This window comes from Ambystoma mexicanum, chromosome 1p, assembly GCF_040938575.1.
Source record: "Ambystoma mexicanum isolate Mex_15411 chromosome 1p, UKY_AmexF1_1, whole genome shotgun sequence".
Lineage (NCBI taxonomy): Eukaryota > Metazoa > Chordata > Amphibia > Caudata > Ambystomatidae > Ambystoma > Ambystoma mexicanum.
The window spans coordinates 496,570,057-496,584,513 of record NC_090921.1 but is presented as its reverse complement, the minus strand read 5'-3'; the positions used below and the strand labels follow the sequence as shown (position 1 = coordinate 496,584,513).

The 14,457-nt window shown below is 46.0% G+C and overlaps 1 protein-coding gene across 1 annotated transcript in view; it reads right to left on the bottom strand.

Annotated features, from left to right (window-relative positions):
- Positions 1-5,951: 5,951 nt before the first annotated feature.
- LOC138573682 (procathepsin L-like) overlaps positions 5,952-14,457 on the bottom strand; it is a 230,255-nt gene continuing 221,749 nt past the window's right edge. Inside the window, exons 7-8 of the mRNA XM_069649357.1 lie at positions 12,324-12,438; positions 5,952-11,920 (exon numbers count right to left, since the gene is read on the bottom strand). Of these exons, the coding sequence (XP_069505458.1) occupies positions 11,821-11,920; positions 12,324-12,438 (215 nt within the window). The 3' untranslated portion in view covers positions 5,952-11,820. The remainder of the gene's footprint in view (positions 11,921-12,323; positions 12,439-14,457) is intronic.

The following is a 14,457-nucleotide window of genomic DNA, read 5'->3' as shown; positions in this document are numbered from 1 at the left end:
ATTCTGAAAGCCATTTTGATTATTCTGAAAGCCTCCCTGGTTACCTCAAAACCCTCCTTGATTACTCTGCCATCCTCTTTCTCCAAAACCCCTTCCTCTTGGGTAAAATCATGCATTACCCTGATTATTCCGCGATGGGTTGGTCGCTTGTTGTGCGCTTGGTTCGGCTGGGCTGGTGAGCATGGCTCCCTCGAGAGCATACTTCGAGAGCTTCTTTTGCACCAGCTTCGCCTCCTCGCCCTTACGAGTTGCCTCTTTTTTCCAATTCTTTTCTTGCAACAATCTACAGTAGTGTGCAATTGTCAACTGTATTTCGGCCCATGGTTTTGCTTCTACTCCTACCAATTTTTTTAACTGATTCTGCACCGGTTCAGGCAACTCTTGGCATAATATGTGGTAGAATACAGGGATAGATTTCGTCCAAGACTCATGCATTTCGAGCACCCACGTGTCCTGAAAATTCTGGATATAAATCGATGGGTCCTCTGACTCTTTCATTTTTCGAGTCATTATAGCCCCCATATCAGAAGTGTCTGGATATAGCGTTTGCAGCGCTTTCCACACTGCTGCCCTACAGTTATTAAACGGCGCTCCGTCATGGGAGGTGTTAGTTAGGGTTACCCTAGGATAGCCTGCCCTTTTCCATACATCATCTGCTCTTTCACCAAGTATGGCAATTAGGAGGCCCTTAATGTCCCCTATAGCTAAGGTGGCACCCCCCGTCATTTTCTCTAACTCATGTATCCACTTTCCGGCTCCCGATGTCAGCATTGGAAGCTTATTTTTAAGGTTCTCTCGGTCCATATGTGGCCATGGAATATACTGTGGTCTGGCTCCCCCCTTTTCTAGAAACGGGAATTGGAATGCACAGTCCTCCTTCTCATTCCCCATAGCTCTCCGGTCTGTCACCGGGGTGGCATTCCCACCTTGCCATCTACCTGGCAATGCCCTTAATCTGTCTGCATAGGCAGGTGCTGACGCCCCCCTCTGACCATGGGGTGTTCCTTCATGTCGGCCGCACTGCGCAGCAGACTTTGGTGCCCTACTTGTGGACCCACTAGCATCTGACCATCGTACCCCTCGGTCCCCTGGGAGCTGTTTTTCACACTGACTCCCTTCTTCATGTGCCACATCCTCCGTTTCCCCACCAGAGTCAGATTCTGAATACTCCCAGTTTACACAACTCCTAGCATCTTCTTCGTTCTGCCCAATCTCCAGCCTGTCTAGGGATAGTCCCCTGCTCCCACTACTTCGGGTGACATCCTCAGTGTCATATAGCTGAGTGCTCTCTAAGCGCTCATCTTCCCTTCCCCTATCGGATATCTGCTCTAGCCCATCTCGTCGTATATTTTATCGATCGTTTACCCGATGCTTCTGGTGTCGAAGTCATCTTCAATATTTGTCCCGCTTGTGCCTGGTATCGCATCGCTTGCAGGAAAGAAATCTTCTATGTCTTCCCATTCTACTGTAGGATTGGGTTTAATCACTTCCTGCTATAAATATTCAAGATCCTGTGCCCTCTGTCTGTGCTTACGTTCTATTTCCTCGTCTATTTCCTTTCGCTTCTTTGCTTCTTCCCTAGCCTTATCTACTTCCCTCATCCGTTCATTTCTACATTCTTTTGCCCTTCTACTTTCCTTGTCTTCCCGCTTTTTTACTTTCCTTTCGTGCACTCTCCTTTCTTCCTCCAACCTTAACATGTTCTGCCTGTACTTTTTATAGGCTGCCTACTGTGTGCGACTGAGCGGAATTCCTTGCTCTTCGCGATATAGTTGTTCTCGTGTTAGCCTATCTCTCTTTCTAGTCCTTTCATCTCTTTCTTCCATCCCTGTCTCTTTCTCTCCCCTTTGCGTCTCATCAGACTTCTCCCCTGGCCCTAAATCATCACTTCCTTTTCCATCCAACTTCAGTAATATTTGACCTCCCATCCATTCGTCTTTCGCGATTGCTATCTCATCACCTCTACCTTCATTTCCTTTATGTTTATTTCCCTCTTTCTCCTTATCTGGAGGTGCACAACTCCGTGCCCAATCTTTCCCTTTATCTTTGCATCTCTCTTTGTCCCTTGAGACTGCGGAGGCGATATTGTTTTCCTATTCTTTTCCCTTATTATCGTCACTACTGTACGTAGGCGACTCATATGCGGGGTTGCTATACCCCGTGGCTGCTTTAAGTTCTCTTAGTGGGTAAAGACCCTCTGACTTGCTTCCTTCAATGACTGGCTCAGGCGGGGCAGGTGGCGCGGTAGGCATCTGACCCCCCTATGTACATACATTTAGAATCCAGTCTGTGGGTGGTTCATCCACCTTCGTTTCTTCAAACATTTTCCACAACTCTAGAACAGCAAGACGTTTCTCTAACTTCTTGCCCGAATATGTGGCGTGTAGGAAGGTAGTCATGTGCTGTAAAACAGCCTTAGAGAGTGACGCGTTCTGGGGCCATGGCATAAACATCTTAATGGCGGTTCTTTAGTTTGGGTGCATGCTTGGGCAGTTGCATGCACAAATGCGCAAGCGGGGTAACTTCCTCCATTTTTAATTTCGTCACTAACAGTATTTACACAGTTCTTTAACCCTCCAATGGTATGAGCGAGCACCACATACACAAGCTCCAATCTAATCTTTTCCTGCCAAAATGTATACCAACAATTAACTCAAAACCCATCAATTCAAAGACGATTCCCTCTTAGTTACAGAATCGCGCAGGCCAAAATGTATTTCAACCAATCATTAATACAATTATTTTACATTTGACATACAACAAGACACATATGACAGACACTCGACAGACTAGACGGACACCAGCTGGTCATACATATACCTGCCTTCTAATCAATACCCCGTCATGGGATGTGAACGAACCCCTTTGATGCTGTCTTTAATCGTCACCGTAGCCTAAATTGTCCCCCCTCTGTGGGCTATGGGTTCACGTTCCTTCTGACCACTCCTTAAAGCTCAGGAACAAGGCGAATCCTTATGTTTTTGTCTCAGGTGCCCCCCTGGTAATCCTTACATTTTGTATCAGGTGCCCCCCTGGTAATCCTTACATTTTGTCTCAGGTGCCCCCCTGGTAATCTTCTCTTTATTTCTTATGCTCGAGTCATTACCCCCTATATATATATATATATATATATATATATATATATATATATATATATATATATATATATATATATATATATAGTCTTCTCTTCTTCTAACTACTTTATTTTTCCCTGCCGCCCACCGTTACCTTTCCCTTACTGGCTCTAATGCCTACACGACATTCGCCAAAGTAACAAGTTCTATTGCTTCACTCACCAATCGCATCTTTTCCTCTCTGGAACTTCGGGATCACCACCCCTTCCTCTTCCTGCTTTTAAGGTTTCCGTTCGATCCGCTGCCCGTGGGAATGAGAAGGATTATGCTTGGAAAGGCGGGTTCCTTCAGACCCACTGCAGATTTTTGAAGTTTTACTCTATCATTGTCCACGGGGAGCCTCTCAGTCTACTCAGTCGGAATGGTGAAAGGACTCGTGATTTTACCGAAGGCCTAGAGTTACTTCGTGCCGTCGGTCTAAAGGTGTCTTATAACTATATCAATCGATAATCAATAATCGATGGCCGAAACCATCCCCACGCTACCAAGTGTTCAGGGGAATAAGTTACTGACGGGCCCATAGGTCAGCGCTCACCCTCCAGAACTTGTAAGACAAGATAGCTGCACCATGTGAGGACAGGGAGTGCAGGATTCACTTGCTCCAACACGACTCAATAATGAGGACTCAGTAAGTTGGCAAAGGGAAGTCTGTTTAATGACAATTACATCAAACAGAGAAACAAATGGAAATCAGCAGCATTGCAATCACCTGTCTCGTTCCGACTTCCTCGAACCTCAGTCGAACAGCAATTCTTATAGGCAAAAATCTTCATCACTGACGTCTAATTCTACCAAAAATCATCATGCAATATAATTGGTTAGGAAAGGTAACTTAAGTATAGGTGTTATATCTGTATATGATAATAGGGCATGTGGATTGGATAACTCTTATCGGGTGGGTGTCTACGTCCATCCCTCTACATCACGCGTGATAGACATCACTACATCTACAACGTCCTATTGGTTACAGTATCTATAGGACTCCAGATAACTTAGTCCATTGTGATTGGGCAGGTTACACCCCTAGACATAAATGTCCACTTTTAATTAGCAGCATGCAGAATGGACACCCCTGTGCCTGGTGTCCCAAGTTTCACCCTCCATCTATCAGTGCTTTAGGGCGATGTGTCAATTAGTTGGCTAAGGATGGCCTCAAAACTGTAGTCTCTTATCGGGAACAGTTATGGCATCCTCTGGTCCTGGATGACATCAGGCGATGGTACTTCTTCGCGCCTGGTTGGTCACGTGTTAGTTCACCATGAATCTGCTTCAGTTTCCAGCTTTTAGTGCATTTAATTCTGTTTCAGCCTCGCCACCTGCATGGGCCCCCCTTATCTTGACCTTCATGAAGCAGGCTGGTATGCTCTGAAGTTGGAGTCTTGTGAGCTGACGCTCTCCTCCCCTTCTCTGGTTGACCTCGATTTCCTAGGCATGAGCCGCTCTTTGTTGAGTTTCGATTCCGCTCCTTCACTTGCCTTTGCCTGGGTTTTGAAATGGCCTGTCAGGCCTCTAGCCGCCTGGGTACCTTTCTGCTTTTACAAAATGGAGTCGCACTTGTATAATGTGCCTTATTGAGGTAGATATATGATTGGCGCTTGCCGCTCTATCTTCTACTAAGCATTGCAAGCAATATCGATTTCTTAGCATCTTGCGTTTCAAGCCTATTTACACACGTTTAACAAGACGGTTGCTTCCATCTTGTCTCATAGCACTGTTTCCTCACGTTGTAACATTGTCTCCTCTCTGTGTCTATTCCATTCATTTTCGTAGTTACTCGCACTGGCGTGTTATCTTCGATAGCTACTTTTATTCATTCACGGGTCTGTTCAGGCCCTCGTGTCATTTTCACTGGCCTTCCATTAAGGCTTTTGGGGTCTCTTCGTGGACCGTGTGTAGGTACTCCTCATTTCGTATCAGCGGCTGGTATGGCTGTCTGATAGGGTACCGTGCTGCCCAGGGTTGTCTGGTTATGGGTGCTTCAACCAGTATGGATCTTCTGATGTATACTGGGCAAAGTCCCAGTGCAGCTCTTTGTAGTTTAATTTGCTCTTCATACGTCACATACCTTGGTGAGTACGCTCCAGGTACCTCGCCATGAGGGGAAGGGGTGCAGGCCATGTCTGGGACCTCCTCTACAGTTGTTTGAGATTTCAGTACACAGGTGGCATCATCTCCTCTAAAATATACTGCACCCCCTCTCCCGTTAAGCTGAGGCTCGGCGCCATGCAAGTAAGGGTTTCCTTTCCACACACACACTGAATTTCACCTTCCTCTCCTAAAATTACAGAACAATGATGTCTGGGTAGAGGGATTAAGTTAAGGATGGAAACCTTTCACAAATACTGTTCGAGAAATATAGCGACAACATTTTCTAAATGAGCTGCCTTTTGTTATGTATTGCTATGTTACAATTCTTGTATCATTGTGTGCTATGTCTTTTTATTAGTATGTATTCATTTAAGGTGTCTATACAGCGCCAAATGCTGCTGTAAAGTATTGTGCATATTACTTTAGAATAATGATTGTGTTTATAATGGAATACTGCATACAAACATCGTATCAATTAATGTAAGACTCTAACAAGGTCCTTTTTTGCAACTAATGATATAATTATTTTATGATTGGATGGATCAAATCATTTAATTAAGTCAAAATGTGAATAATGTATCAATTATGTGAAAAATATATATCACTCAATGCTGACGGAAGGTCCATTTTAAGTGTGCAAAGCCAGTGCCACATGATTACCAGAAAACACTACTAAATACAGCATATGTACCATGTTTTTCAAATGACAGAGAACACAAACCAGTCTTTGCATGTTCACATTTATTTATTATTAATTGAAATAAAAGAGGGAGCAAGCACATGCATTGGCCACAGCTGATTTCGAATAGCGCTAAACTGTTGTCTAATCGTTCTTGGACTCGCTCGCATAACCCTCAACAGTTTAAAGTCCCAGTGGCGTCCATCTACCAGTCAAATGTGGGTCCAACTTGAACTTCCCATTGAAAGACAATGGAATAGGGCAATACTTTTAGCAAAATGGCAAATCTTTGACTACAAATGAACATAATGTACTAACTGGAACCACCAAAGGAGGACCACTTGAGAAACCACAGGACCCAACAAAGGAGGACAACTTGATAACCCATAGGACCCACCAAAGGAGGACAACTTGAAAACCCAAAAGACGTGCCAAAGGATGACCACATGGGAGCAGATGGGACCCACTAAAGGTGAGCCACTTGAGAACCTGTAGGACCCACCAAAGGTTTAACAACTGATAACCCATAAACAGTTCAATGAAGATTCTGCATTCCTTGTAAGGGCATATTCTGAAAGCAAATCACAGTCTGCAAAAGGAATTACATGCCCAACATGAATGTCCGATAATGAGGGATTTACAGTATAATTCAAAAGCAGAGTACTGGAGTAATAAGCTAGGATGGGTAACTAGCAAATCAAGCGATCAACAAGAAGGTGGTACAGGTGATACAAGTTGATAAACAAAGGCAGCACAGCACTGGTTATTCAGGCTGATCGACACAGAGGGGGTTAGGTGTATTAAGGAAGATAGATAAGGGTAGAGTACTGGAACACGGATGAAGGATGGTGGTTCAGGATGGCCATCAGGGGACCACTAACAAGTAGACAAGTTGATCCACAGGTGTATGGCACTGGGGATTTAGGGCAATTAGCAACGTCTGGTTACTGGGGATTAAGACCAATCGACACGGGTGGGATACTTGGATCACGGCTTCATGAGCCCAGTACTGGGGATTTGGGATTGTCAACAAGAAATGATTTCTGTGGATTTGGGTCTGTTACACCCATTCTGTCTCTTTAAGAGGCCGGGACCGTGTCATGTGGAGATAGTCACGTGACGAGGTGACGTAAGTGGGAGGGGGAGTAAAGTTCACTTTCACTTACCATGGTGCTACGAATAAAGGAAGACGTGCACACTCCACGGCGTGTCTGTCATTATTGTATAGGCCCCCTCCGAGCCTAATGCCGGTCTGGCCCCGCTGACGCAGAGATGATGTCAAAAGACACCATCATGAAAGAATTTCCCCTCATCTGCAAAGGCCTGGGAAAACTAAGAGGGCCCCCAGTAAAACTCCACATTGATCCCACGGTCCGACCTGTCCCGCAACACCCACGAAGAGTTGGGTTCCATCTGCTGGCTGCAGTATCAGCTGAACTCAGCAACTCCTAGACGATGGAATAATCGAGCCTGCGACGGGCCCGACCCCATGGGTCTCTCCGTTGGTAATTGTGCCAAAAGACAGAGGACGCCTCCGACTCTGTGTGGACATGCGGGTTGCCAACATCGCAATTCAGCGTGAACGAATCGAGGACATGATTGTCCAGATAAATAAGTCCACCCTCTTCTCAAAACTGGACCTGAACCAGGGGTACCACCAGATGGTGCTCCACCCAGACTCGAGAGACATTACCACCTTCGCCACGCACAATGGATTATTCCGATACAAGCGCCTAAATTTTGGCATATCATCAGCCGCAGAGATTTTTCATGAAGCCATCAGACAGATCATTCGGCCAATCCGAGGAGCACTGAACTACAGTGATGACATTCTTGTGTATGGAAAGTCCAAAGAAGAACATGACGTCGCTCTCCGAGCCACTTGCAAAGCCATCCCACATGCTGGCCTTACACTGAATTTTGACAAATGCTGATTCAGTAAAACCAAGTTAAAATTCTTTGGTCATATATTCTCTGCAGACAGGATGACCCCAGACCCGGACAAAGTTGCAACAATCTTCAATCTGCAGGAGCTGTGGCAAATCGCTGACGTACGATCGTTCCTAGGCATGGCAGGGTACTGCGCAAGATATATTCTGCATTACACCACAATCACCGAACCACTCAGAAAACTCCTCCAAAAGGACATACTCTTTGCTTGGACTGCGGAATGCCAAGAAGCATTCGACACCATCAAGCAATCCCTAGCAGAGGCCAGAAAACTAGCCTATTTTGATCCGGAGTGGCACACCGAAATCGTGGTTGATGCCAGCCCGGTAGGAATTGACACCCACCCGAGGCATGTAGTAGCCTATGCAAGCAGGGCTCTGGTGCCCCCCGAGTCTGCATACTCTCAAGCTGAAAAGGAGAGCCTAGCGGCAGTCTGGGTGTGTGAACATTTTCACAACTTCATAATAGGAAAGACATTCACGCTAATCACGGACCATCAAGCCCTACTCTCACTGATTGGGAACCCGCGAACAAAAATGCCTCCCAGGATCGAGCGATGGGGCATTCGCTTACAAGAGTATGATTATCAGATCATACATCGTCTGGGGGGTGAACATAACCCAGCCGACTACCTGTCTCGACATCCAACAGGAAGACCTGCACCAACACAAAGCAACATAGAGTACATAAGCTATGTCACCACGAATGCCCTGCCTCCAGCAATCTCACTAGAAACGGTCGCACTAGCCTCAGCAGCTGATCCATCCATGGCCCTGGCGATTGAGCTCACAGAACACAACAAGTGGAAGGACTACAAAAGAGCACTACTTACACATCCAGATGCAAATCGGGATGAACTAGACAGACTGGCAAGGATTCATACAGAACTGGCCGTCAAAGACGAAGCCATACTCGTCAGAGGTTGCAAGATAGTGATCCCAGCGGCCCTGCGGTCAGACATAATAAAGACAGTTCATGAGGGACACCGAGGAGCGGACAACACCAAACGACAACTCCGCTGCCACGTGTGGTTCCCGTTCCTTGACGCTTTATTAGACAGATGGGTAAGGAACTGCATGGCATGCCAATGCACGGCCAGAGCTGAGGCGCCACTACCCCTCCAACCAACCCAGACACCGGAACACCCGTGGGAAAGAGTGGCAGTAGACTTTTATGGACCGCTCGAATCAGGGGAGTACATACTCTTGTTCATTGATGAACTTTCAAGATTCCCCATCGTAAAGAAATCGTCATCTACAGCCTTTGCTCAAATCGCAGCCGTCTTCGATGAAGTCGTGAGTGAATGGGGCATCCTTGACGTCATTAAGTCAGACAACGGCCCGCCATTCTGCAGCCATGATTTTGCAACCTTCGCCAAACACCTAGGGTTCAAACATCAGAAAATAACACCCAGATGGCTGGAGGCCAATGGGATGGCCGAGAGATTCATGTCGTCGATCAAAAAGACATTGCAAAGAGCCAGACTAGAAAACGTTGACCCTCACCAGGCCTTGTGCAGGATGCTTCGAGACTACCGGAACACACCACATGAGGCCACCAATAGGACCCCAGCCGAACTCATGGTAAAGTACCACGTTCGCACACGGATCATACGACATCCGGTCAACAAACCTGAAACAGACCCAGAAATCCTAGAGAGGGATGCAAACTGGAAAGAACAAACCCGCATCCAGACAGATGAAAGAAGAGGAGCCCGCCCAAAAGACATTCAAGTGGGAGAGGAAGTACTAGTGCAACAGGCAACAGCCAAGAAAACTGACCCAAGGTTCGCCCCACAGCCACTCCAAGTCACTGCAGTCAGAGGTACCATGGTGACTGCCGGAAACGAAGAACAAGAGATAACCAAAAACTGCTCCCAGTTCAAAGTCATGACAACTCAGGGAAATGAGAGGCTGGAACCCCCAGATCCTGAGCCCATAATACTGGACCTGCGAGTTACACTATGGACACCTCCAAGATTCTCGCCTCGCCCAGGAACAAAGAGGACAGAGAGACCAGAAGAGGATCCAGGAGAAGCCACTAGCAGTCAGCCTGAACGAGACGTGAAGAAGCCAGCTAGGCTGGTGGAAGAATGTTGAGATTGATGTAAGGACATTTGTCCGGGGGTGATGTTACACCCACTCTGTCTCTTTAAGAGGCCAGGACCGTGTCATGTGGAGATAGTCACGTGACGCAGTGACGTAAGTGGGAGGGGGAGTAAAGTTCACATTCACTTTCCATGGTGCTACGAATAAAGGAAGATGTGCACACTCCACGGCGTGTCTGTCATTATTGTATAGGCCCCCTCCGGGCCTAACAGGATCAATCGATGAAGGTTGAGAAATGGAGATTCAGGCTATCCAGGGGTACGGGGTGCTAGCTAAGTAAGATGGAACAGGGTATTCAGGGCATTTAGCATGCAAAGTGGTATTCTGTGTGATCAGTGGGCAAAAGTGCTGGCTGTTCGGGTCAGGAGAGGGCCCAGTGCAAGTCACAAGAATGAAAGCAGGGAAGTTATTTTGGCTAGTCAGCAGGGAAGATACTGCTTATATATGAAAGCAGTCAATGTGTCTGGTGCTGTATAAAGGCACTGCTCTGAAAAAGCGCTAACTCTTTTCCACATGAACAACATGCACAAGGAACTGTACAAAACCGCTCCTCGTTAAACAAATCATGTAACACCCGCAGGTGTGCTGGGCCATAAAATAGTATTGTTAGTATTGTTTCCAATCCGAACCTTTAACCAATCTCAAAGGCCATTTTAACTGTGGTAGGCTTTTCAAAAATAGTATACTGGGAGCTGTCAATCTCAGTAGGGTCTTGACCAAGTGCATAGGGCTATATGAGCTATTGGATTTGTTAGTGGAGGGGGAGACACCATCAAAGCATACAAGCAAGAGATTGAAAAGAGGACAGAAGTGGTGATATGATATGATATCATAGGTTACTTATAACGCGCTTAATACCCAGAGGTTTCAAAGAGCGGACCCGGGGATCGAACCTGTGTTGCTCCGTGTCGTCTTGCTTCCAAGGGGAGCACGTTGCCCCGAGCTAGCCTCCTGAGGTACTATATAAGACTACTTTACATTACATTAAAAGATTCTGTGAATCTGCTCACTTGTTTTGAGTTAGGTTTTAGGATGAGAACTAAGTCTGCATCTAAACTGTACTAGTAGTCATTCATCACCAGGAAGGGGATGCAGGTCTGCCTCTGCGAATCCCTTCAAGTAGTCCGTATTTGTTACATTAGAGGATAACCCTTCAACTATTTATCGCATCACCCGTTCCACTCATTGTAATATCATCACCTTTCCAATGGTCCTAAACTTATACTTAAGAATGAACTTTACGACCCATTTGCCCAAAGCCCTCAGATGTCACTCACAATTCACCCAACATAAGATTGACTTTGAATGAGCCCTACGGGCCTCTCAAATGCAATGGTATGTTTTTAAATCTGCCCATTTCATGGCAGGCCAATTTGTCACTTCCAACCAGTAATCAAAATGGTGTCTCTCAATACGTCATCTACATCCCTTTGCTAACACTCTAAAAGGAGGGAATGATCAGACCAGGAGAGAGGAGTAACGAGAGGATTGTAAATGGGGAGCTCAGAGGAGATGAGAGCATCCAAGGTGTGTCTAGCAGAGTGCGTCAGACCAGAGGGAAGAATGGAGAGGGGAACAGAGTCACAGAGGTTGCGGAAAGACCCAGAGGCTGCATCAAGGGAGTCGAAGTGAATTTTGAAATCTACAAGGAACAGAAGCTTGGAGGAGGAGATCATGAGAGAAGATTTGGCCCTGCAATTCCCCAGTTTAGGAATAAGAATACTCATTGGAAGGTATCAAATAGCTCACATAAAGTCATGTCAAGTGATGGAACTGCAAGTAAAGCAGTCAACTGTGGCCATGTTGACATAGAGCTCAGGGAACCAGTTCCCTGCGCTATGTATCCCCACTCAAAGGCTCAGAGGTTGGGATAGCAGGCCTGATTGGCCACTCCACAGTGGTTATTTGCCCCCTTCTTCAGGCGCAGGTACCCTTGTTCACCCCAGTGCTCGGTCCAGCTGTAGAGAAAAAGACACAAGTACATTAGAAAACAAATCTTCAAGTTTAAAATAAATTTACTATGTTAAAGAGAGGTACACAAGTCTTGAAGTCAGAATTACAGACTTGCCTTCTTGCTTCTGCAAATTATATTTTGTGTTATCTTGTAAGGGTGGGAGTGAGTTGCCAATACTAGGTACAAGGAAGCGGACAGGAAGTTGTATTGTTGAAAAGGCTTTGGATTGCAATCGCAAAATTACTACTACCACTTCAGCATGTAAAGAGCACCCGGTGATAGTCACTCTGGGAGCTACATACGATGGCTGAGAAGAAAGATCCCAGTGAGGGGGCTGGGGATGATGGGTCCTCTCGAAGTTACCAAGGCCATCACATGAAGTCATCTTTTCAGTTTCAACAGCGTACCTGTTCTTGACAATCCAGTAGTCCGCGTCAGTCTGATTCACGTGGCTGGTGTTATAGCCTACAGCCAGCATGGCATGATTTACATCTCCAGTGCACGACGGGTCATAATAAACACCTACGAAGGGATGGAAACAAGGTTTTTTAAAAATGTTATCTAATACACAAAATGCATTGTTATTTACAATATAACATTTTAGAGGAATAATAGTTTTTAGGTAGCCCCTCTGTCTTTGGGTGGCCAAAGTATTGATTTGGGATTGCCAGTGCATTGAACATAAATTACTCAGATATTGGCCACTTATATATCAGGGATGCCTGGGACATTGATCATGGATAGCTTGGACATTGGTCTGGAACCACCAGGGCATAATATTGGTGTGGGCCCAAAAGGACAGTGGTCTGGATTATCATGGACATTGTTATTTAGTAACTAGACCATTGCCTGGGGACATTGGCTCTCTGACCTCTAAAGTAAAGCATAGGACAGATTAAACAATGCTCCCGAATCATCAGGGTCAAAATCCAATCCCCTCTACCCTATAACCAAAGACAAATCAAAGCTAGGGGACTAGGTAAGGAATGTGAACGACAAGTACATCTGGCATGACCAGAGTAAATGAGTGGGATCACCAAGGCAAATGCTTGGGACACCAGGATAATGGCACAGGAACCCCAGGGGAAAGATCAGTGAATAACAAGGAAAGGGCCCAATAACATCAACTCAAGAGCTTGAGAACACCAGGGTAAAGAATTGAGGTCATCTGAAAACACCAAAACATGAACCCGAGACCTAGGAACTTCAGGATAAGTATCAGAGAGCAACAAGGCTAGGACCTCAGGCAACTAGGGAAAATGAATCAGAGCATTATTAATAAAGCCAAAAATATTAAGAATCCCTGGGTTCTTGTACCCCCCAAGGTAATTTCTTTAATTCGGAATAAAACCAATTCTTTCTTCTAATTCCACTTGTTTCTCCCCATTCAGCAATGGGTGGATTTGACCTCAGTGACAGCCGCAGGTTTCGCACTGATTCTCTCATCCACATAACCAACATGTTATGCTGGTGATGTAGTCCCCTCCCTAGTAGTAAAAAACAATCCTTTCTCTTGGTTTACGCTTTTGGGAAACTATAATCCCAAACTAATTTCTCTGCAGTGTTTTCCCAACTCCCTGAAATCTGAGCATGTAACTGCTTCCTGCTTCAGTCATCATCAGCCATCCCCATACTGCCCTTTCATGTCAAAATCCTGCAGAAGGCGGTAACGCTCAAGAATACGGTTCTGGTCTCCTGTCAATTCCTCCCCCACAAAGAATGTGGTCCCCACGGGATGATCCTGTCTCCTGTGTTATTCATTCTATCCATGGAGCCTCTGGTAGATTTTTCTATCCAGTGTGGGTGTTGTGACTGGGCACATGCAGCAAAGAATCACTCCGAAGAAGACAGGAATATGTTACAAGTGGGGTTTATTGAAGCTATTTCAACAATCAAAATGGCTGTTAGGGCCTACTGGGATGTTTGGCACTAGGGCTGTCCATCTCTAACTCGACTACCCCAGCCTTTTCCTCCTCCTTAGCCAAGGTGCCCATAACGGGTTGTTAGTAATATCGGAAGGTGACCCCTACTGTCTGTGTTTCTTCCTTTGGCTAAAATGGTTATCCCTAAAATGGTAGCTACCTACCTTCCTAGAGGCCTTCTAGTTGTCCCTGACCTAACCCCACTTAACCTTACCGACACTTCCACTTGATCTCATTACACACACAGTCTCTCCTGCAATGGGCTCCAGAATGTTCTCTCATTGTACTACTGTCCCCCTGCTTTCACACCCTGCCTTCCTACTCCTCCACACTTAGATGTTACCACTCTCTGCATTCCCCTACATCCACCCACCACTCTACTGCTAATACCTTTGCTCCTCTCTCCTTCCTTCCTCCTCACTACTACTCCACCTTCTACCCCCACTCTACCCTTACCACTACTTCCACGTTACCATGACTAACTCTCTGCTGTTCCTACCACTCCTATACCACTACCAGTCTCACTATCTCTCTCACTACTGTCACTTCCAATACTGTTGCTACCACTTAATACCGTCCACTACTACCAACTGCCATGTCATGCTACTACCACCACTCC